The sequence below is a fragment of the Struthio camelus genome, chromosome 2, assembly GCF_040807025.1.
Source record: "Struthio camelus isolate bStrCam1 chromosome 2, bStrCam1.hap1, whole genome shotgun sequence".
NCBI classification, from domain to species: Eukaryota; Metazoa; Chordata; class Aves; order Struthioniformes; family Struthionidae; genus Struthio; species Struthio camelus.
In genome coordinates, this window is record NC_090943.1 from 145,485,538 (window position 1) to 145,509,313 (window position 23,776).

The 23,776-nt window shown below is 46.9% G+C and overlaps 1 protein-coding gene across 1 annotated transcript; it reads right to left on the minus strand.

Moving 5' to 3' along the window:
- Window positions 1-174: 174 nt before the first annotated feature.
- Window positions 175-11,032, minus strand: ODF1 (outer dense fiber of sperm tails 1). The gene is made up of 2 exons (XM_009682358.2): window positions 10,382-11,032; window positions 175-8,167 (listed from the first exon to the last, which is right to left on the minus strand). The coding sequence occupies exons 1-2, from the start codon at window positions 10,669-10,671 to the stop codon at window positions 7,855-7,857; spliced, it is 603 nt and encodes a 200-aa protein (XP_009680653.2). The 5' UTR covers window positions 10,672-11,032; the 3' UTR covers window positions 175-7,854.
- Window positions 11,033-23,776: the final 12,744 nt, after the last annotated feature.

The following is a 23,776-nucleotide window of genomic DNA, read 5'->3' on the forward strand; positions in this document are numbered from 1 at the left end:
AGGCATAAATACATAAAACTCTTTTTCTTTCTTTCTTTTTTTAAAAGATGCTGTATTTTATTTTTCTGGCAAGTTAAAACCTGTACTAGTGAGGGGCAGGGGATGATGATTTGCCCTGTAATTTGATTCATGCTTTACAGTGTGTTAATTACAGGATTGTTTCCACTTGCAGGCCTTCAAAGGCTGCACGAGATGTCCCAAGGTAGGGACTAGCATGAAGAACCAAGGAGCCGAGAGACCTTCTTTTATTTATAATTAAAGTTGAAACAGACAAACAGAGAAGAACAATTCCATGTTTATGATTCCAACCACCTGAAAATAGCACATGATATCTGTTACCGAGATGATAACCTCAGAGCCAGACCAGCTTTTTGGAGCTAGGTTGCTTGATTGTGATTTAAGCCCTAGCGAAAGCAGTGCTTGGTCATCCCGTCCTTGCAGCAGCCTGGGACAAAGATGGGGAAACGTTTCGCTGGCGGTCTCCCGAGTGCACGAAGAAGGCAGCAGCCTGGGGAAACTGAGGCATCTGCCTGCACGTGGCTGTCACCGCACTGCCGAGGGAGTGAGGTGAAGGTGGAGGGCAGCGAGGGTGTTGGGGGGGAAATTAGTTGGGGAGGAAAAGTGGGGGGAAGAATCGGAAAGCTTTCAAAGTGAGGACAGAGCCTGGACAGGGTGCCCACAGAAACGCTGCTGTACACACACTGCGAAACAAGATGCCTCAACAAGGCCAGCAGTCGGGAAGAGCATACGTACAGATAATGAGCGTGATACAATAGCTCTGTGCGAGTCCGAAGAGTGTCTCCGAGGAAAAACAGAAGGAAATCCCAAACGAAAGCACAAACCACAGCAATTAAAATGGAGAGGAGGCAAGTAGAAAATAGCCAGAGATAAAAAAAATAATTAAAAAAAGAGGAATAGCAAGCATCTGACTAGTGACCAGGGAGGGAACTCGCAAGGTTGAACAGTGGGGAACAAGAGCCCATGTCCCACGCTCATGGCAACCTCTAGGCAGTCCTGCTAGAAAGAACAGTTTACTCCTAATCTAAATGTAATGCAGGATCATTAATGATGTGACAAGTGCAGAGTCCAAGGTGACAACAAATCCAAGAAGTCTTTGGTATAGAAATACACTTGGGGGTGAGAGCTCCTACTCTGTCTTCTAAACTATTAGTGCCTTCTCTGTGGGAGATGATGGAAAATATGTCCTGAAAGTTTTTCTGAGAAATTAAGGTGCCAAAAGTGTTAACAGGGACAACAGTTAATTTAACTTTAGGCACCAATGAAGTGTGCGGAGTAAGTTTCTCACCTCATTGTCCTGTAGGGAAAGTAATCAAAGGCAGCTGCTATGTCACAGGGCTGAAGTAATGTAGAAGTAAAGTACTGTCAGTGCTGGGGGACACCGGGGCAGCCTGCACTGTCCCATTACGTGGCTGGAGCAAATCCAAAAGCCTCTATGTGCCAGTGCTCAGCAGACAAGAAACCGGGGTGTGAAGAGTAGGGTTGGCCCTTGCAGCTCGGAATAACTTTCCTGGATGTTCGCTCATTTGCAAAAATCACCCTCTGGGTCTGGTACAGCCCTTCCAGAAAGCATGAGAAGCCTTCCCGGGGCCGTGGCAACGCTTTCTGGGAGAGCAGCGCACCAGCGAGCAGGGACAGCAAAGCTGGGATCTCTTCGCACCTTCCCACTGAGATACCACTCTCCCCAGTTTGCAATAGCTAGGAGAGAAATAATGCTTCTACATTACATAACCCTGCGGAGCACTGCCTGGCTGTAGGAAAACTCCCCGAAACACATGACTGAAGAGAGATCTGCAGCTAACATCCTCAAATGACCTTCTGTTACAAATTCCTACTGCTGTGTGTATTTATAAATGCCCCGATAAGGCTAGAGTTCAAGAATGCAGTGACGTTTATAGCTAGAAAGCCAAATCGCCCTCCCAGGCATCTTCCTCGCGCCAGGGAATTCCAAGAGGGCATTTGCTTCTGTGAGGATGGTCAAAAAGAGCCCACAAAATACATTTGTGCAACAATATGCTGAGGAGCGCAATAAAATCAACACCTGGAAGTCCCTGCTCTGGCTACGAGTCCTGACACAGGCAGATTGCTGAAGGCAGTGAAACTAGTCTTCCTAAGGAGATCTGCTCAAGGGAAAAAGAGTCGCAGGATCAAAGTTCAATACAATCCAGTGTAGAAACTTAATGGTCTCCTGGTCTGTCATGAGGGCCCTTGCATGTTGCAATTCCACAAGTGGCAATTCTGCCTCGCACCATCCTTTTCATTTGCTATTAGTGCTGCAGATAAAAGTGCAAGCGTCACTGCATATCAGCCTTATTGCTCTGTGAGTAATAGCACCTTTATTATTTTTGCTTTTAGAAGATATTTACACAGTGATAAATAAATAATTAAATAAAAATCTGCCACCTAGTGGCAAAGTAATTTCTTTTTGGGAGATGCTAACGTGTCTTGCTGTGTTAACGATATTTTTCCAAAGGTGCTTTCTTTTAGCAAAGTCACATCTAAGCAGTATTTGCAGTGTACAGATTTCATTCCTTGGGTATGTTCCAAGGAATTTATAGCATGTAGGTGGTATTCGCAGATCTAAATGACTCGTTGAGTGATTTGTTTCCATTACAGAAAAGGTCTTAGAGGTGCTCCTACCAACCTGGACTAGCATTTCACAGGATATAAAATGAGTTAGGGGCTTTCTTCAGGATGTCTGTTAACATATCACACAGCCTTCAAGTCATATGTGAATTGAAACACTGGGAGTCCTAATCAATAGTAAAAAATGTGGCTCATTTCTATAAGAAAAAAATATAGATCAAGTAGTTTTTCGCTGCATCCTGCTCCAATAATTGAAGTGTGCTTCCCTTCGGGATGTTTCTTAACGTCAGCTAGGCTGCCACGCAAATCCTCTCCAGGTCAGCAGTGGGAGAACGAGAAACACAGGCCACACTTGCAGCGTGCAGTCTTAAAATGGGCAGCCCCTTGTGAGATGTGGGAGCAGAGTGAATTGGCCACCTGGCAGAAGTACCTCACACAATGCAGCACCAGAAAGATATAAAGGTCTTTCAATCTTGGAAAGACTACAAAAGATATATATATATATAAAAGAGAGAGCATTGTGTATTGCCATAAGAAAGAGATGATTTCTTTTCTCTGTTTGCTGTGTTGATGAATGAGATATGGCATTACCGTGTGCAGTTCTACTGCCCACCCCTGACAAGGGTACTGAAAACTTGTGAAAGCGTGCAAGAAGGAACTAAAAGAATAAGAGTTGGAAGGCAGGTCTTAAAATGAGAAACTTCAGAGTTCCAAGATTCAAAAGTGACTTAATTACAATATAGAAGTTCATAGCTACGACTATGCTACTACTAAGACAGCTTCTGAGGACTTTTTTTTCCCTCTGGCAGAGAAAAAAATGAATTGATGATGCCAGACAATACCAGGTTGGTAACAAGGCACGGCATTTAATTACAAGGTATTAAGCCACTGGAAAAAAACACAAAGAGAAGTGTGGAGTCTGTCTCCTAAAGTCTTCAAATCAAGACTAGATCCCTTTCTGGAAGTTATACTTTGGCCAGTTTATTTGTGGTATAAGATAATATACGAGGAGATGATCTGCCAGTGCCTTTTAGTCTCGAACTCCAGGGATAAAAACATAGCTGTAAACCAAGTTGTGCTGTTTGGGAGTTTAAAAATGGTTTTAGGAGCCTAATTTAGGAACAAAGTGTGAACAGGATGTGTTAAAAGGTTGAGCAATAAAGATAAGCGCAGTCATAGGTAGCCCTGTGATCCCTCTAGGACTTTATATATTCTGCAAGTCTGGGTAGATGACAGGCATTGAAATAGATTTCTCTTCTGCACCCTTAGGCACTTCCTGTAGAAGTGGTTACAAATTACTACTAAAAGGACTGTATCCCAAGAGGTTTTATTTTTCAGTGGGTTGCTCTGTACGAGGGAGGTCTTCTCAGGGTCGTTTTTAGCACCCGCAAGCCCCACCCTTGCCTCTCGCTCTCAAAGGAGGCTCCCTTGCCACCTCCTAGTTGAGACATGGCCTATATCTAAACGCCTTCAACCAACAGCAGGAAAACTGAGCTACCTGGGTGTAGGCATGTACATACTGATCCAACGATATACCAAGCCCATAAAGCTTAGAATTTATTATCACCTCTTATTTAGATGTTGCCTGGATGCTGAAAATATGCCAGAAGAAGCCCATTTCTCTAAAATTAGTTAAATTACTAGCTGGATAAGGCCAAAATGATTGTCAGCCATTTCTTGTAATGTTTTACTGAACTGGCTGTCCAACGGCACCAGCGACTTCAACAGCAAAGCTTGTGGAGTGAGCTATCCTTGGCTGCGCTCACCAGAAGAGAGGCAAAAGTACTGCTGACCGCTCGAGCCCGGTCCGAAGGGCATCGCGTGGGTGCAGTGGGCTGGTGTGAGCCTTTGGAGAGCACGGGCAGGGTGTGCCCCTTCCTGGAGCCTTTTTGCAGCCGGGGCAGGGGGCAGAGGGAAGAGCGGCGCGGTCCCCTGCAGCCATCGTGCTGCCTGCGAGCGGCACGGTGAAGCAGGCAGGGCTTGACTCACTCCTTTGTAGCCCAGCCCCTCTGATTTCACCACATTCAGATGATGAATGCAAATTGTGAAAAGCAAGCCAGCTTTTTTCAGTCTGCAAATAAAGGGCTGGTTTTGTTTTCTTTAGACCTGAGTGTTTCCAGGGCGATACCCCGGCTGCTGCGGTGGGTCGGCGCTCTCAGCAGCAGGGACCTCCTGGGCTCTGGAAGCACCTTGCCGCAGCCGCGCAGGTGCCCAAGGCCCCATGCTAAGCGAATGAACGCATTTCTCAACCAGGCTCATGTCCGGTGGTGCTGTCCCAGTTCGGAGGGGGTTTTGACTGGACTCTCCAAGCTGCAGCACGTTTGCACAGTAACGCCGCAGGCTGCCCACCCGCTCCCGCTGACAGGTTAGTTAATGCTAGAGGTTCGTTCCTGCACTAGCGCAAACTAAAGTTCCTCTGCCAGGATAATCTGTCATGGGGGAGTGTGCACCACAAAGCGGTTGCAACTTTCCTCCCCCGGGGCCCCAGGGGCGAACGAGGCCTGAAACAGGTGGTGCTCTTTGGAGAGGCAGCTTAGCCACAGCTTGGAAATGCAGAGATTGAGTATGTTTTCCTGTTACTTGCCTTTCTAGAGCGAAAGTGAACGCTGCTTTCTCCTGCCGTAACCCCTGAGGAAGGGGCTGTGGTAGACACACAGCTCTCCCTTCTGCAGGAGTGAGTACAGAAGTGGAGGAAGCCAATGCAGCAAATACAGTCGTCCAATACATCTGTCCCTTTTGTGTCACCCCCTGTCCCACTGATTCTGTGTGCGGGTGTACGCAGAGCGAGTGAGGGCTATGGCAGCGGTCACGCACCTGTCAGCAAACCAGAGGGCTGTGTGAGGTCTCACTTTGGAGATGCTGCAGTGACTGGCTGAAATTTTTTGTTAACGTTTCCTTGAAGAAATGATATTGACAATCCCCTCCCTCTTTCAACATGAGAAATGTTTTCTTATTAATTCTGAACTATTGATTTTCCTCTACACTGCGACAGGAAATGCTTTTAGTCGTTCTCTCATCTGGTGGTAAATGCTTTGTGATATTCCCAGCGCCTCCTAAATAAACGCTCTCTGTCCTTCAAACGCAGTTCTTCCCAACAGTGCAACTTTCGTAAGAAGCAAATGGAGTGAACAAATGGCACAGCTTATTTTTTCATGTATTGCTTTCCAATATTTGTAAGGGAGAGTCAACTCTATAGGGGACCTATCTGCTCCTGTTCTTTTTGATCCAGATAATGGGCGAAAGACCCAAAAAGGGCAGAAGGCAGCAGCTTTCTCTGGGACGAGACAGCCTTAGGAGACTTGCACCTCTCTACAGGAGCCAAAGAAAGGCCAGGTCTCTGGGTGTTGCAACAGCCTTGTGGGCCTCTCCACTCCATGGAAAAAAAATGTTGCAAACTAGGGAGCTGGCCATGGGGGCAGGGAAGCCCAGGGAGCATGCACGCACCTGCTCGAGGATGCTAGAAACCACCTTTTTCCTGGCCATGAAAGCGCTGTGCTAGAAGGGAGGAAAAAGGATGATGCTGTGCAGGTCAGATTCTTGCTTCTAGATGGCGTGGGTGGGTCCCCGACAGGGATCTTGTCCGTTTTCCTTCGCTATGACTGGACATCATGGGACAAAATTGAGTTAGCTGAGGGGATGCTAGCTGTGACATCGTGGATAGTATATACCATGTTCAGCGTTTTGATGACTAAGCCTAAACGCATTTAAAAGAAACCTGTCTCCATGTGCTGTGGAGGGAAACCTCACCAATACCAGGGAAACCTCACTAGTTTTGTTGGCAGAAGCAGAGCAGCAGGCTCGTGGTGGCAGAAAGGAACAAACACCAGGACCAGGAACAAAAAAAAAGAGCAGTTGGAAAAACTGCTCGTAACCTTTTTGGATCCAGTTTTGTTAGTCAGAGAAAGGCGGCAGAGCACTCGCTAAGGGCTGGGCCATCCGAGCCGGGGAGCGCCTCGGTGCAACGCAGCAGGGCCATAGACCGGTTGCCTCAGCTCCTGCCTTCCTGGCCAGCTAAATAACATGTGGCTTAGGTGGTCATGTAACGACTGACCGAGGAGCCCTACTGCTGAGAGAAAACTGGGCATAAGGCACCCGTGCCTCAGCTCACCAGGCTCCCCCATGGCTCATTTTCAGTGTTCAGATGCTTTTCCTCCTCTTTGACTAGAAAGAGTTGACTAGACAAGCCCTGGCTTTTTGTTGGGGACTAGCACGCTCAGGGATAACAACAGGCATGAGAACACGAAGTGCACTCCTGTATACAATAATGCTAAGTAAACACATGAATGAAATAGGCTTTTTGTACTTCTGTAATCTGGGAATGGAACTGACTCGCTTATTAATTTCCTTTCCTAAGTGCTGGAGACTGAAATATCCCTATCCAGGACAGACTGAGCAGTGTCAGGGTGGCATTTCCTCCGTGTTACAGCATTTGTGGGATCACTACCAAAAAATGTTGTTCATTTCTGGAATTTGCATGGGGTGATGGGAACTGCAAACAAGTTCAGAAGAAGGGCTGCAAGAATAGTTCAAGACTGGGAAAAATGGCTTTCCAGTGAGAAAATGGAGCAGGCTCTATTGGTTTTTCTTCTCTTCAGGAAGCTTAAGAGGTGATCAGGTCACCAGTGTAGGGAAGAAATTTCTGCTAGAGATGGCTTTTCACAGGGACGGACAAGATGAGATGCAGGTGAACCTAGATAAATTTAGAAAAGAAATGAAGAAAACATGTTCCAAAGAGCATGGGTAGTTTACCACTGGCACACCTAACTCAGAGGTGTTGCCTAGGAATGGGTTTCCCCCCTTGAAGTCTTTATTATCAAGATTTTCTTCCCAGAAAATATCCTCCAGCTCAAACGGAAGTGATGCGATTGAGGGAAGAGTCATTATTATCGAAATGTGACTGATCATAATGGTTTCTTTCAGCTTTTAAAATCCATAAGCAACAGCAACACCTGTTCTGAATTATGCCACCTCCAGCAGTGTCTTTTTCATCTAGCAAGTGATCAAGTATTCCCAAATTGGTTTGTATCTTCCTGCTTTCCAGGTGGTCCCCCCCTTTGATCATCAAATCCCTTCAAAATGAGACTCACACACACCTTTTTGGAATGCTCTCTTTTGTTTCACAGGAGGTCAGAGGTGCTGCTGGCGCATGCTCAGCGCTCGGACCCGAACCCCGTGGGAGCTGCGCTGGACCGACCCGCACTGTGTCCATGAACTGTTTGGCTGCAGCGGCTCGCTGCTCCCTGCCTTCGGTCAGAGACTCATAAGACATGGGTAGCACTTGCGTGGAGTTTCAATCTTCACGATACTGTTAGGTCCTACAGAATACATCACCTCGTCTTCTTCCACCCCAGGAGGCAAGCTGATTTCTTTTGTGATGTTTTTGTAGTTATACTCTTTCCCTCTTATGGTGCTGTGTTCCTCCTCGTGCTCTGCTAACACTTTAACCTTCCCATCTTTCACCTTTACAGTAACTTCATCAGGGTCAAAACCGTTCACATCCATCAAAGCTAAAAGCTTATGATCATGGGAAGAGTTCAACATCTTATTAAGTCTTCTTCGCTCACTGAAATAAAAACAAGAAGACAACCTTTCAGTCCAACTAATAGAGGGATGGGTGGTTACCCTTGAGGACAAGAGAAGTAAACAGGAAACTGTTGGGTCTATCTTCACACATACACTGATGCACAGCCCTTGTGGAATTGTCTACACTCTCAAAATGAATACATGATGCTTCTTCGCATGCTTCAGCGATAAGGAGCATTTTGCTGTGTGCTCTTGGCATGGGGCAACTGAGAAGATGAAAAGTTCTTTCACCTGAATATACAGAAGCCACTGCTCCTCTTTCACAGGTAAACATGTCCACTAGGCCAAGCATGTCTATGTTACGCCTTGTTCTAAATGTTTAATGGATAGTTACAATGAATTGTGTTTTCCAGTTAGGCATTTTGTTTAAAGTGAACAGTGGATAAGAGACACATCTGGCAAAAAATACAAAAAATGCTCATGCAAAGCTGGGCTGGAGGCTTACTGATCCACTAAAATGATTTCTAATACTGTCAAACGGTAACTCTGCTCAGTCAAAAGAATGGCTGTTTTTCAAATCATTTGTAAAATATACAGTAGAAGGGTAGCCTCAGTTCTAATAGGCTAGACTGGATACAAGGCAACAAATTAAGAAGAAAATGTGTGTGATGGAACAGGAAAAGGGGTAACAAATGAGAAAACAGGTGTGACCAGAAGGTGAGAAATCCCAGAGTGGTTCATTACTAAAGTACACCAATTGCAGAAATACTATTTCTGTTAAAAAAGCCTGCAATGAATCAACATGGTACAGTGCTTTTAAAATGGATTTTCTGTGCTCTCTGAGAGCTGGCTCCACCATCTACCTCTTCGGTCTTTTTACATTGCTTGTTGGAGGAGAATAAGCTTCTGGGAGAAGAGTTGGTCATTCAGAGCATTTTGGGGGGAAACTGAACTGAGTTGAATTCTCCAGCCTGACAGGCTGAAATCCTGCTCTGGTGTGATTTCAGATGAAAGCGGTACAGATTCATTCACAGATTCATGACAGGTTCCATAGCCAGTTCTCCCGAGCGCGGCACCGACTGGGACGGTGAGCCTGACGCTTGGGCAAATAGCTCCCGGCAGTCCCACAGGCAGCTCCTGAAGACCTTCAGGATTCACACAGAGTTTCCATGCACTTTACTGAGATGCTGTGTAATTCTGCAATTGGATGCTGTACTTGTCCAGTTCTGACACCCAGTGCACTGACGAAAACCTGGGCTCTTACAGCAGCCAGGGTAGGGCCAGGGAGCCGGGAGGGCCCCGTCTGAAATGAGCTGCCCGACAGCCTCGTGTGAGCTGCAGCCAGCAGATAAGTTTAAAGTAACCTCACAGCAACTTTCAATTCTGCTGAAGTCAGTGTAAAATTAACCCAGGGGTCAGGCTTTTTCCTCTAACTTCTTTGCACCCACTAGATAACACACACGGCAGCCTGTGGCCGATACTCGCTGCTCTACGGGTCATGAAAATGTGACGCTTTTAATTGACAAAATCAAGGTCTCGTCTCCAGGCACAACAAAACAGAACTCAAGCAGAAGCTTGGGTAGTCTTAGTTTTGGGGAGGGAATAAAAATACAGGAAATGTAATAACAGGCTTCCACCACCGTCTGATTTCTTACCCCTTCTGCTTTCTAAGCATTTGTTTTTGCCTTAACTCTAACAGGAAGGCGTTATCATTTAACCATTGCCTTCCTGTAGGGCTATATTTTATTTTTATCTATGCTAAAGTCAGTCTGGAACTATATTGACAAAATAACATCCTCATCACAGTGGTCAAAATGGGGATTTAGAAATCCTGAAACTCACTGCTCCTACTTAGTATTTGGGAAAACACAGAGATACGTGCCCGGCATGCCACATACAGGCCCCTTTTGGGTATTGATGAAGATGACAACATGTTTTTACTTTAAATAGACTTAAATTGAATTTACATTGAAGATGGACTTCGCTCCACAGCTGAACAGCTTTGGATCTAGCGGCGTACCTTACTTTTGGACACAGTTGGTAAGACGGTTGAAGTCACGTTTTTTCATACTTAAGGTCCAGAGTATTTCAGGTGCTGCACCAGCAGCGCCAAATGCTTTCCCTTCCTCCAGAATTTCCCCCCCAGCTGGTATTTGTCTCCTGCCCTGCTTACCTATTTCCACCTTTGACATCCCCTTAATCCGGCCTCAAAAGACGCAAATACCCGTAGCAAGCCTGCAGGCGGCCCTTTTACCTGGCCAGCTCGCGCTCCAGCTCGAGCTGGGCTCGGAGGACCTTCCTCTCCCAGGCGGCGAGGCAGGACGCCCGGCAGACGAGGCCGCAGAGGCAGCGGGGACAGGGGTGCAGGGCGCAGCAGCAGCGCAGGTGCAGGGGCCGGCTGCACAGGCAGGGCGGCAGGGGGCTGTCGCAGAGCTGGTGCAGCTGCAGGCGCAGGTCCAGCACCTTCAGCTGCCTCTTGATCTCCCGGTCGGCCTTCCTCAAGTCCCGCTTGGCATCTTCCAAAAAGCGACTGCACAAAGACATGGTAGCGCTTTACACCATATTAGTGTACGAGTGCAACCGTGCTGGCTTGCACTCGCGGGGGGAAAAAAATTTGCCTGGAGAGCTCTGGCCAGACGCGCGCTGTGGAAACGGGGCCGCGGGCGCTGCTGCGGGGTCCAGCGGGCGCTCTGTGACGTCACGGGCCGGCCAGCGTGTCACAGGCCGCGTTGCCATGGGAACGGAAGCGGGGGGAGCGGGGCAGCTCCCCCGCTGCTGCGGGCAGGTGTCGGCTGCAGGCGCGCTGTGCATCACTACAGCTGCTCGCCGTATTTCCTTTTCTGCAACACGCACGGCACGCAAACCACCGCCGCTCTCTGCTCTCAGCCAGAAATCCCTGCGGACCGAATCCCCAGTCTTTGTTCCGTCCTTAAACTTAGTCTTCCGGCAAAATTCACGGTGAATTCGCTTTCTCACCTCCTAATCAGGGCTGCCGCCAAAAGCAGCCCGCACCTGGCCGAGGACTCGGGCGAAAGCAGCGTCGCGCGCTCGAAGCAGGATTACTGCCCCTCCCAGAGCCGTCTCCCGCAGCGCTCCCCCCGTCAGAGCGGGCGGCCGCCCCGTCGCCGCCACCCGGCCGCTGGCGGACCCGGGGCGGTGCAGCGAGGCCCGGCTCCCCTACAGACGCCCCCCTGCGCCCCGCGGGCCCAGGCCCTGCGCCCCTTCCCCGGAGCTGCGCGCCCAACCTGCCCCATTTCTGCCGTGTTAGAGACCCCTCCGTTTTATTATTCGGAGTTCCGTTTTCCCGAGGTTTTCTTCCGGTCATGACAACAGGTTCAAATGTGGCTTCACGGCCTGCTGCCCCCATCGGTAACGTCTCACCTACGCCTGTTAATGCTCTGTGCAAAAGCCTCCGTTTTTTTTTTTTTTCTGTGAAGGACGTTTGAAATGTGCAGAAATGGGCGCTTCCCTTTATATACTTTAATCGATAGCTGCAATTAAGGTACTTTTGGGAACACTTAGAGGACATACCTGAGACCTTTAATAATACTTTTGCCTCTGCTCTCACACCATATTAAACGAACAAGGAGCTAGTAAAAGCGGACCCAGGTATTCATCTCCACTTCGGGAGCCTAACGGATATCCCTTTGCAGCTTGCATCTGACTGCCCGTCAGGAAGCGCTGCTGTTTAGGCAGGAGCGGATGACACGGCGACTTCAGTCAAGAGAAGCCAGCAAGAGCGTTTTGCGTCCTGGCGTTATTTTCCAGGGAGGAGGAGGCCGCTGAGGCCCCGTGCCCGCTCAGAGCACGGCTAGCTGCACCGACCGGAGCCGACGGTCTTACCTTTTCCGATCTCGTGCGCGCTGGGCAACGTCTGCTTGCTCAGGGAACTCCGCCAGAGGTGCGTGAGTCATCAGCTCGTGCCTCGAGGACTTCCCGAGCCGTGCTGTTCCCGTCAGCTTGCTGTATCGGTTTTTGCCGAGAATGACCTGCACGAGTTTCGGTCTCAGCAGCGCTGGCCGCCCGTGCGGGTTTGCCCCGCTCCCTGAAGGACGCCTGCATTTTAAAGTGATTTGTGAGCAGCATTTACACAGAAGGGTCTCCGGTGTAAAACTCCTAGCTAATTAACTGCCAGCAGTGAGGGAGGCCGCACAGGCGCGTCTTTCCTTCCCTCGCCTCCTCCCTCCATCCCGTCTCTCCTTCCTTCCTTCCTTCCCTCCCTCTTTCCTTCCTTTCTTCCTTCCTTTCTTTTCGTTGACCATAGATGAAGTCTCAGTGGCCGGCTTGGACCGGGAATTGAGTATGGCACTGCTACATTTTTGATAGGACGTATCTCCCCACTTTACAACTGCTAGCTGTAACCAAAAGCCAAAATAGCCTCCAGCTAGAAAATTCCCCACCAGAAAAATGAACAGTGGTGTCTGAATCTATCTCTCTGAGACACCGGATGCCACGCGGTTGAAAAGTCTCTCTGAGGGAGATGTGCTGTTATTTGGGCAGAGGCCCTTGTCAAGAGACGGTGTTGGTGTGGTGCAAAATGAGCAAAGAGCTGCCATTGTTTACGACGTTGCTGTGAAATCTTTTGTTCCACGGTCACGGTTTTCCACAGCTGAAGCAGATTGTTCCTGGTATTGCAGGACAGTCTAAAAATCTGTCCTGTTAATCATGTGTAGGAAGAGACACATCCTCTGTCCCAAAGCAGCTACCGCCTAAATTGGGGAAATCGAAGCTGACGCTGACCTTTGTTGAAAGCCAAATGCTTACATACATACTTGTCAGGCAAAACTTCATAACAAACCACAATTCCCAGCAATGATATTCGCCATTAGCCTCTCTCCCATCACCTCTAATTAAGTGCCGTAGCCCAAGACATGAACCGTATTTCCTCAGCTTGTCCTGTAACACAAAAGCCAATCCCAGCCTTAGCAGCATCAGCATATATGTCTCTTAGGCATCTGCAGACTGGTGAACTGTATGATGTGTCATCTTCCCAAGGGGAAATAAGAGTTTGGCTTTTCAATAAATCAAAAGAGCCAGCTTATTTTATATTGAATGGTGGTTTCATCCAGAAAAAATTGCTTTATGCTTTATTACTCATAAAAGGCATCACTTTTTTGGTCTCAAGACAAATCTTTTATTTAAAAGCTTAATTCAAAGACTGCCAATGTGTGAACAGTCCCTCCTGTATGAAGTCTGTATACCTTTCTGACTGGAGTATTTTGCCTTTAAAACTCTGACACTCTCTAGTCTCTCTGGCTCCACATGAAAGAGTCTTTCAGGAGGTCTCTCTCGCATGGTAAGAGCCTGAATCATTTATTTCATAGAGAAAGTTTTGTGTGCCAAGTCACATCTGAAGAGATGAGATCTGGAGCAGACCACTCAAGAGTATCAGACTAAATCTTCCTGACAGAGCCCTAGGGGTACGTATAGCTCGAGCCATTTTTAAGGAAGGAAACCAAATGCAAAAATGTGTCAAAATAACAATATTTGTGCATGAAAAGTGACGACTTGAAAACAATCTCCTGCGGGGCTGACTCGGGAGCCTCTCATGGGAGGACCCTCATGGGGACCAAACCCACCAGCCCTGTGCACCTGCCAGCTGCGGCAGTTCTCAGCCCGGACACACGTCCCTGTGAAAATCGCTTCTCGGGCAGCAGCCCAGAGCCTGGGAGGCTGGCAGCTATCATAGCAGGTGATCCCGGTGGTCCCGGGTCTGCGCTGGGGAACGGACCTCGACCACTATGTGGTCCTTGCAGCGAAGCAGTGCCATGAGGACTCTGATTCCCAGGCCTAGGCACGTGCAAATGAATTAAGAGCGGTATGTATTAGGAGCTGCTATGTGACTGAGTTATGAGTATTGTTAATCCCCTTTTTATTTATTTAACTGCAGTTATTTGTTATTCTCCAGCTCATGTAATAGTAAGGAATTAGCATAGTGAAATGCAGTTTCATAAAGAAGGTCCTGACTCTATGCAGAATGTGGACTTGTTTCTGTACAGTGGGATTCTCCTTAAAATGTACCTTAAAGACTTCCACAGCTTCTGGGAATGTCATATCCCCCCATAGGCCAGAGGACTTGAGCTTCACGGCCCAGGCACTCTTACCCATGAAAAAGGAACCGTGTTTCACCCTGACCCCTACCATCATCAGTAAGCTACTGTCTGGCAAAGGGGGGCACAGCCAGCCAGCCAGGCATCCTGACCACCCCCAGCAGCAGTGGCAACGGCAGTAGGAGCGTGTCATCGTGGTCCGTTCTCCTCTGAAGCACTTCTGGGCAATAACGGATCGATACTCTTCTGCTGTTGGTAGCAGCCTCATCCAGACAGAGGAAAAAAAGAGAGTGAGAGAGAGAGAGAGAAAAAAAAAAAAAAAAGCAGGAAATTTACATTTGTCCAGAGTCTGGGATTTTTGATGTTCAGGTTTGGACAGAAGTCGTTAAAGAACTGCTAGACTTGAGGTACTCGGTTCTCTGGTGGACTGCATGTTGCCCCCCGGGAGGCTGAGTGAGGGATTGCCCATGTTGTGGCCCGTCCTGCTTGAGACCTGTCAGACTGCAAGTTGTTGAACTCTGAATTTTCATGATTCTAATTACCATCTTTGCAACCCCTTTTCCTTAATTTAATATTTTGGCAGTAAAGCCAAAAACTGTTCAAACCGCAAATACATAACTGTAAAGTCCAATGAAGTCTGCTACTGCTACCTACCTTTCAAATTCTTTGAATTTTTTTTTTTAGGTTCTAGTGGCTCTCAAAAGATCTGTGAATCACCTAGAAATTATATAGGGAAAAAAAAGAAAACAGCTAGCAAAGTAAAGCAATGGCAAGCATCCCCATCTCAGGTGCTGCCAGCGGCAGGCATGCTGTGGGGAGGCACTGGGCGCTCTTTAAAGCAAAGGACATTTCAGACCCCAGTTCTGAACCGGCGATCAGAAGAGAAAAGCTGAAGCCACATCAGGGAGAGATATACCAAGAAAAGCTGGCTAGGACAGAAATAAACACAATGGGCCTCACGGCAAGCAACCAAAGATACACTTCTACAGTTGTCTTTTGTTCGCCTCATAGGCCACTATACAAGAGCGGAGCACTGTGGTCCCTCCTGCTAACTCATCTGAAAGGAATACATAAAACTCCTTAACAAAACACATGAACAGAGTTGCTGCTTTTCTAGCAGGCAGCCACTGAAAGCCAGAAGCACCCTGTGAGATGGAGGTTTTGCTCGCATTAGGACAGGTGAACATCATCTTTAGACTGATAGTTTACAGTCTTTCACTTCGGTAGTTTGGGGCCTGTCCAAAACATTCAAATCTCAAGAAAAGAGGCTGAACGTTACACTCCCCTGCAGTTTTTTTTCTGCTGAGGAAGCTGGTTTTAGCAGCTGAGACATCTGGAACCAAGGGAAATATCCTCCAGCACTTCCAATATGTTTCCAGTATATATTTATTCTTATTTCTGGGCAGAAGTGAAGATTTTGCTGCCAGCATCTGCAGACATCACCCTCTGAGTGCAGGGGCACCTCTCCAGCATGTGCAAGCTCCCACTCAAGCTAGCATTCAAGATCCAGTTCATCTTGCGGCCATGCTTGGAGGATGCCTGGTAGGCATGGCGGGAGAAAGGACATCTGAGCTCCCATTTCCCAGGGGCACGGGTCCAAGTGTACCCTCACCTGCCCCACGGGGCGGCCAGGGCCTGCCAGGGCTCTCCTGCTGCTCCACGTCTTCCACATATCCCTTGCAGCAGTGTCACCGGTTTGGCATCAGGCAGGCAAGTTGAGCAGGCTCCTTCCTAGCCAGTCACACCGCCACTTGCCTGAAAGCCACAGGGAACGGTAAGGGTCTGAGCCCCAGTGCTGCCCTACTTGTCTAGGAGGCAAGAACTTTGCGTCTTCCAGTTTTCTCTCAGACTTGCGGTTCTCTGGAGAGCATCGTGGTGGGTTCAGGGTCATGGCCCAAGACCCTAAATACCAAGCGGAGGGACCCGCGTGTAAAATCAGCTCTCTGAGGGGAGCACCACACGTCCTACATAGCTCCCCGTGTTCGTAGAGGACACATAGCCATCCAAGCACAGGTTTGCTGAGCTCCCCTTTGCCCCTTTCCCACGCCATTGCCACTGGCCAAAGCGCACCATGTCATGCAGTTCCTGACACGCGGTGGCTCTGCTTCAGGGACCGTGCCTGCTTCTTCTCATCTTACTATGTCCTGAAACCTCCAGGGAGATACTGCAGTAGATGAAACGCAGTGTCAGCTAGTGCTCTCTGTGAAATCAATTAACACAGGGGTATCAATACTGTTTTATAAATATTTCCTGAAAAACCTGTGCTTGGAACTGCTCACCCCCAAAGGCAGTAAACATTCCAGAACTGTCATAAAATATACATACATACATACATATATATATATATATATATGTATATATATATATCTTTAGTGGTATTTTCAATTGGTCTTTAAAAATTTAAAAGATTATCCACAGGCAGGACATTTTTAATGCTCTGAAAACTGGGCTGTAGTTTTTAAACCAAAAGTGAATATACAGCGCTTAAAGTAATTTGTGGTGTTGTTTCTCTTTACAGCCATCAGCTATGCAAGACTTGTATGCTGGCAGTGTGCTTTTTCATGCCTCTGTTGTTGTTTTTAGTTAGAAAAAACACTCTAGACCTTTGGTCTTCCCTATACAAATCAGTCACTTTGCATTTAGATGGATAGGTGGCTTGACAAGAAAAGTTATTTTATTATCTTCTTAACAAGAAAAGTTACTTTTCATCTTATGCTTTATGATGTTTCTATAAAGATCTACATAGTGATAACCTATGCTGCTACTTCCCCAGCTTAGAGCAGAAGTGTGCCCCTGCTTTGGCTGTAATAAGTGGCACTTGCTTGCAGGTGCTTGTTAGAGCCTCTAACCAGTTTCGGGAGGCTGTTGCTGGCTCTTTCTAGCATTCTAGCACCTTTTGCAATTTACAGCAGCTGGGTATTGTAAATTTAGTTTCAGAGCTGTCTCAGTGGCCTGTGATCCTCGATTTCCAGTAGTGTCTCCACATAGTCTGTGGATGTCTTGGGAAAGGGACCTCGAAAGCATTCAGAGGAGAAAGACTGATCTGTTTCTCCATTGGCAAATTATGGCAGTGGATGGGTTGCCTGGTATGTCTTTTCAGGCTTCATTTCCTCTGGGTCATGATGTTATAGAGAAATCCACGGTCTATATTGTTCAGAGGAATCAGATCTCACCTCAGCCTGGTCTATAAAAGCCAGCAAACATTAACCATAAGCCGCCTCAAATTAGTGATGTCACCTGCATATAGTACAGCAAGAGGACTGTAGGACCGATAATGCACTTGGTGTTTGGGAAGTGGACAAACTGTGCACGCGATGACAAACTGTAAAGAGCAGGTTTGTCACCTCTGGCTCTTGCGATTTGATGCTGATACCAGAAGAATGGCAGATTGGAGGGAGCAAGGTTATCCCTTATGGATGCCAAACCAACAGTGTCTGGGACGAACTGAGGCTAGTGAGTCCTTGAACTGACCCTAGTCATGACATATCTCAGCTAGCCTGGAGAGAAGTACACAGACGGTCCATAAACTGGCTTAATTTTTGCCTGAGTACTCCAAACCATTCAGAGTGTGAGTCTTGTCTCCTGCTACCTTCTGTCTCCCAGTCTTCTTCCATGGTCTTGCTTTTCTTTCTCTATCTCTCTCTCTCTCTCTCTCTCTCTCTGAAAAGATGTCAGTGTAGTTGGCATTTTCTGCAATGTCGCTGTGAGGATGTTATCAGTGAGGTGGCTAAGGACAGCATCTTAAGCAGTTCGGTGCTCATCCAAGCTCCCCAGCCCTGAGCAGGCTGCTCAGTCCCTGTGCGAGGCTTGTCAGTGTCCGTGCCAGAGCTCACAGACCTTCACTGCCCTCCCGGGTGATACTGGGTGATGAGCTACTGCTCTCACAGCGGCATTTGTTGTGCTAAATTGCACAAACAAAAGGAGCCCAGAACCTCCCTGGTCTGTTTGTTCCTCTCTCTTTGTGGCTTTGTAGGGACAAACAAGGAATCTGCTGAGGGATGAATGAGGAAGGGTGGCACAATTTGTTTCGTTGTGTTATTTATGTCCTGAGGTGGAATGGAAGGGACAGATGAAAAGGGGCAGAAGGAAGGCAAAGGCAAAGGTGCTTCCGCACCTTGCTTTGCGCGAGAGATGGTGGTCGCGGACTCCATTGCAGGGAACTTGAACTCTCTCCACAGTGCAGAGCGAGAGGCAGGCGAAGGACAGATGACTGCCCCACTCTCCGGCTTCTTCCAGCTTACCTGCAGGCAGACTCTTAGCTGTTTGCTACCACCTCCTATCACCAGATGAGGACAAAACACAAGCTCTCCCACCATCAGGGCTGTGAGATTGACTCCCTGAGGGCAAGTACTGCTTTTTAAGGCATCACCATAAACAGCTGGAACAGACTTTTCTGAAGCTGCTCAGGGCTCCACCAGAGACCTGTCAGCTCCTGTAGAGTGGCTAAAGAGATGCAAGGCATTACGGCCCTCCAGCTACTTGCTACTGCAGCCCAGCTGAGCCACTGCAACAGGCTGCATGAGCCCTTCAGTCAGAGCCAGCCTGGTTAGCTCAAATGATTGCTGGTGAGGGATGAGAAGGGTTTTGCAGGCCATCTCACCTGCCCAGCAGTGCTCAGGTTGTCCCTAGGTGACACAAGGTCACCACTGGGTGGGGATACGACATCTGACTGTCCCCTCCACCATATGCATTTAGGAAGGGGATGTTTTGTCATTTTCAGCTTAACACAAAACAGAAATAAAAAGTATTGTAGATGGGGCTGCTAAGAAGGTATCTCTTCAGCAAAGCTGGCATAAGAGGTCCCCGGCCTTTACCTTCCACTCCCTCATGCCATGCATTTATCTCAGGGCTATCTTTAATCTAGCTCATTTCAGTGATGTGGTTTATGTCAAGGACCCACAGATCATTCATTTTTAGCTGGGGCCAACGGAAGAAAGGGTGGTCAGGGTGGGAGGGCACCTCTTTCAGGGGCAGTGGCACACTGATGAGGCCATGTGCTTGTAAAGCCAAATATGGAAAACTGGTGACCTGTGGAGGAAGCACAGGAACAGGCAAGCAGCTTTCATTGCTAAATAAAAGGGAAGTGGAGCTACACCAGTTTGAAACAGCTTCTCCAAAGTGTCTGCTTCTTCTAGAGCAATTTCTGAAAATATGCGACTCTGTAATAAAGGGCTGGGTTCCTGACTCATGAGAAGCAGTTTAGTTTACAGAAGCAGCACTCCTGGGGCAGACTAATCTGCTGTGTGTTAAACAAGCATTTCTTGATGGGCTGCTCCCACGTAGCCAGGGCCTGTGTCCACTCCTTCACTTCCTCCCCAATTCCTCAGCAGTGAGGCACCTACCCAGGCTTGATCAGCCCCAGATGTGAGTGGGCTGGATGGCTGAGCTGGGGCGTGAGAATCCGTGCCGGAAAACATCGTATGTCATGACTAATACTGCCATATGAGCTGCCAGTGCTTCTGGGATGCATCAGGAAGATCTCTGTGTTGCAGGAAGGTGAGCTACTTTATAATTATTCCCTGTGAACTGCAGGAGAACTTGCCTTCTCTTCTGGGCACGGATGAGTAATTACAGGCAGACACTGGGGGAATAACAGTGTGTAAATGACTTGGCCTACGTCATTGCTGCAGAGCTAAGGACTTCTCAGCCACTGGCAAAGTGGCACCTGGGTTCTTGCTGGCATGCCTAGCCGGCCCAGTTTGAAAGGGGCACCAAACCCAGCTGTGAAGGTATGTGGATGGATGGGAATTACTTAAAGAACAAGTTAACTCTGCCTTGAAGACCTGTTCTCTGCCAGTTCAAGAACCAGTCAGTTCCTTTCCACTGTGCATTCGAGCGATTTCTACAACATGCTTTGTTCCTCCAGCTGCTAGAATGGTTCCCATGCTCCCCCACATAAAGAGGGTTCTCCTTTACTGCATGTGATGTGGTGCTGTAAATGCTATGTGTGAGTTGCTGACAATATGCTGATATTTGACTACTGTTCGTTATTGGGATGTGAAGAATTACCAGGGGAAAACTGCTATGGTATGATATACGCTTCAGCTTAATCAAGTCCTTGTCCAGTGAAGTCAAGGTGAATTTTGATTTCTGCTAAGATCAGGCCTTCAAATATATCTGGGTCTTTCAAGGAAGTGAGGTCCATCATTCAAGCCTAATTTGAAAATGCTATTTTCAACTTTTTTTCCTACAATGAAATAATACATCTTCTTGCTTTCAGCTCCAAGTCTGCTGTATTCCTAGGGTGGCCATGCAGTCAGGTCTAACCTAGGGTGAGGAGGATGAGGCTCAAGGAGCACACACACCACAGCATCTATCTCTGATCTGGCCATTGGCAATCCAGGTAGTCGTTCCTGAGCTCATTACCACAGTGATATTAAAAACAGCAATATTCCAACACAGTTAAGCCAAACTCAGTTTAGGTTCTTTGTCTGTGTCTGACCCCTTAAGGGTCCCTGGTTTTCAAGATCTTCCTGACACCCATGAAGCTAAGAACCTTATTCTTAAAATGTAAAAGCAGAGGGAAGGGATGGAAATTGGAAGATGTCTTTTAGACTACTGCGTACCGTCAGGTGTTACTGCCTCTCCCTGTCTTCAGTGCTGAGCTGGAGACTCAGAGTCTCCCCAGAAAGACAGACTTTAAGATACTCCACATACCAAGAGATTTGCAAAAAAATCTCCACACCCTGAGGGCTAGAAGCACTGCTGCCTTCATTGCCCTTGCAAATATAATGGCTGAATTAGCCCAGTTTTTCAAGGCATCTCTTGGTTTCTTTTGAACAAGAACAGAATCAAGTACAGCAAGTACTGAGGTTGGCCAACATATTTTCAGACCTACCAGTCTTTGACAGTGTCTCTGACATATTGATTAACACATATTTGCCAGAATCTCTTAAAACTCCAAACATATTTTAAAATATGTTTTAAGGCTATGTCTTTTATCCTAGTCTGGACTAACACTCATGCAGAAAGCAAGATGTTGTTTAACTGAGAGTACAATTGCGTGCAGAGTACTGCAGCCACACACTGAAATCAGGTAACCATGAGCTCAAATGGATAATAATGATCATTTTTCCCCTCTCCTAATTTCCATATGTGATGGAAGTAATTAGCCATGTAACTGTGCACCTATGTGTCCAGCCAAGTATTGCTGAAAGACTTGGAGCAGACCCAGGGAATCAGGCTCTCAAGCTCAGCCTCCTCTTCTTTCAAGAGACATTGGCTTCCCATACAAAGCCTGTTAGAATTAAGTCCTGTGAATGTTATTTCTGGATTCCCAATACACTGTTTATGTAAATGAGGCAATCCTTTGATATCCTCTTGGTTTTACCAACATATTTAACACTCTTTAACCTTCATGGGAAAAGATATTCGTGTTATATCAATAACTGGGCTTTATGTCTTTCCTCAAGGAATTCTTTCTCCACTTGAAATTCATAATGGAGCAATATAGTTCCTTCAATTCAAATGTAAATGGTTGGTTCAATATTTTACACAGATTTACTTCTCACTCTCCTTCTCAGACACATCAATGCTTAGCCAACTTTAAAAGGGATTTTTCTTGCTTTACTAGTGCTGTCCTAAGGTGCCTTTCTTTTAAATAATGCTTCTTGCAAAACCTCGGTGTCTCCTCCACTTCTGCTCTCCCACTGGCACATAGCAGCAAGGATCTGAGAGCAGGGCTGCACTTTCTTACATTTAAATAAATAAGTATTCTTGTTCCAAACAAGATCTGATCTAAATAGGCCGGACAGAAGGGAACAAGTATTACCCTTCCCTTTTTTATAGCAGAACACTTCATTAATTGTCGAACTGTTAATGGTATTATTCACTCTAGCTTTGCATCTTTGAATACAATTGAAGCAGTGACAGACTTTTCCCTTGCACATTTCTGAGCACCAGAGAATCCAGCATCATTGCTAATGAGGCTTTATCCCATTGGTGCTCAGGATCTTGGCTCAAAACACCCTGCAGCATCATACCTTGGACAGCAAAAGCCAGTAGCATGCCTATTGTGGCATGTCATCAGTACTCTCTGTGTCTGCCATTATTAAACCCTTTTCTACCTCCAAAGCATCCCAAGATCTCCTTGCTAGCTCTGCCTTTCTGCCTGCTCACTGGCTCCCCTTGCATCACGGCCTCTGCAGCACCTCTGCTGTGGCGACCCTGTTGGTGCAGGGGACCGGTTGTGCAGTCTGTTTGGAAGACGCATGCATAACAATTGCTTCCCAATGGCACATCATGCAGATTTGGAAGGGGGTGATACTATGGAGTACCCAGAGTTCCTATCTCTCTGCATCAAGCCAGTCCATCCTTCCCAAAGGTAGCGTCTGAAAGCTGCTGCAGTGCTTAATGGAGAAGAGCCTGCTGCTTAGACCGAAATTTCTTCTCTCTGACGCAAACGGAATCATTTCCAGGGCCTTTCATCCCCTTTCTATAGTACAAATGGACTGCAGTAGTCTTCAGACCCTAAAGTTATGCTGGTAATTCCCTTGCTTCAGCTTTGTTTTCAGCCAACATTACTGTATTCCAACTGTTCTCATTTAGTTCAAACAGCTCAGCAAATTGTGCAAGTCTGGCACCCAGAAGAGATTTAAATTGTGGAGCAGCTGAAGACAACTGCTATCTATTCTTTCCAGTTATCAGATAAATGAAAGATATCTGAGTATTGCACAGTGGTGCACAACTGGCCCAGGAAGGTATGAACTCAGATGTGAAAACGAGTGCCGAGGGCCATTGGTCGCTGAGCAGTTTAATACTTAGTGTATTTGCAGATCCTGTTCTTGCATTTTAGGCATCTTGTCTACTAAATGTAAATAAAGAACAAAGTGTTATTCTCTACAAAAAATGTATTTTCTGTTGTTGATCAATAGTCTAACATCCACTTCTATTAAGGGATGTTCAGTCCTCTGGAAATGACATTCAGCTTTGCTGCAGGTGTAGAAAGGAATGCACTGGTGCAATGTAAGGGATATTGTTAATGAGAGCTCTTAGCTCTTTTTATTTCTACAGCAACCATGTTCAAGTCAACAGAAAATAGATTGTATGTGCAAGGCCACCTTTTGTTTTCTTCTCTGCCAATGATGCCGGTAAGGCCTCCCCCCTTGGGGAGGGGGCGGGGTATGCCAAGGTTACTTGAATGCGATAAAGTCCTCTGCATTTCAATCAGTGTGTTTAAGAAAGTATTTCCCCTAAAGACTATGTTGACACAGTCATTGCTCTTCCCTTGAAAGAGGTGAATGAGAATTCCCTTGTGGCAGGCTTGCTGGACTGGCTTCAATATCACTAATCAAAAAAAGGGATTTGTCTGTCAGCAGGAATCGTTGTGCTTCTTGATGCTTATTCAAGGTTGCACAGAGCTGTCTGAGTCTCAGAATGCATATTCTACTGGGAAACTTGATTATTTCAAATCTCCCTGCCTTCCAAATTAGAACACAATGTAAATGTTGTTTTGAAAAAATCAGAATAAGCTTATTGAAGTCCTTTGTTTAGATGTCGGTGTCTTAGTATTTAAGGGATTCATATTCAATTGAAAAAATCTGAATTAAGTGCTTGATGATTCTTTCATATCTCAATGAAATCAGTGCTTCTGTGAAACA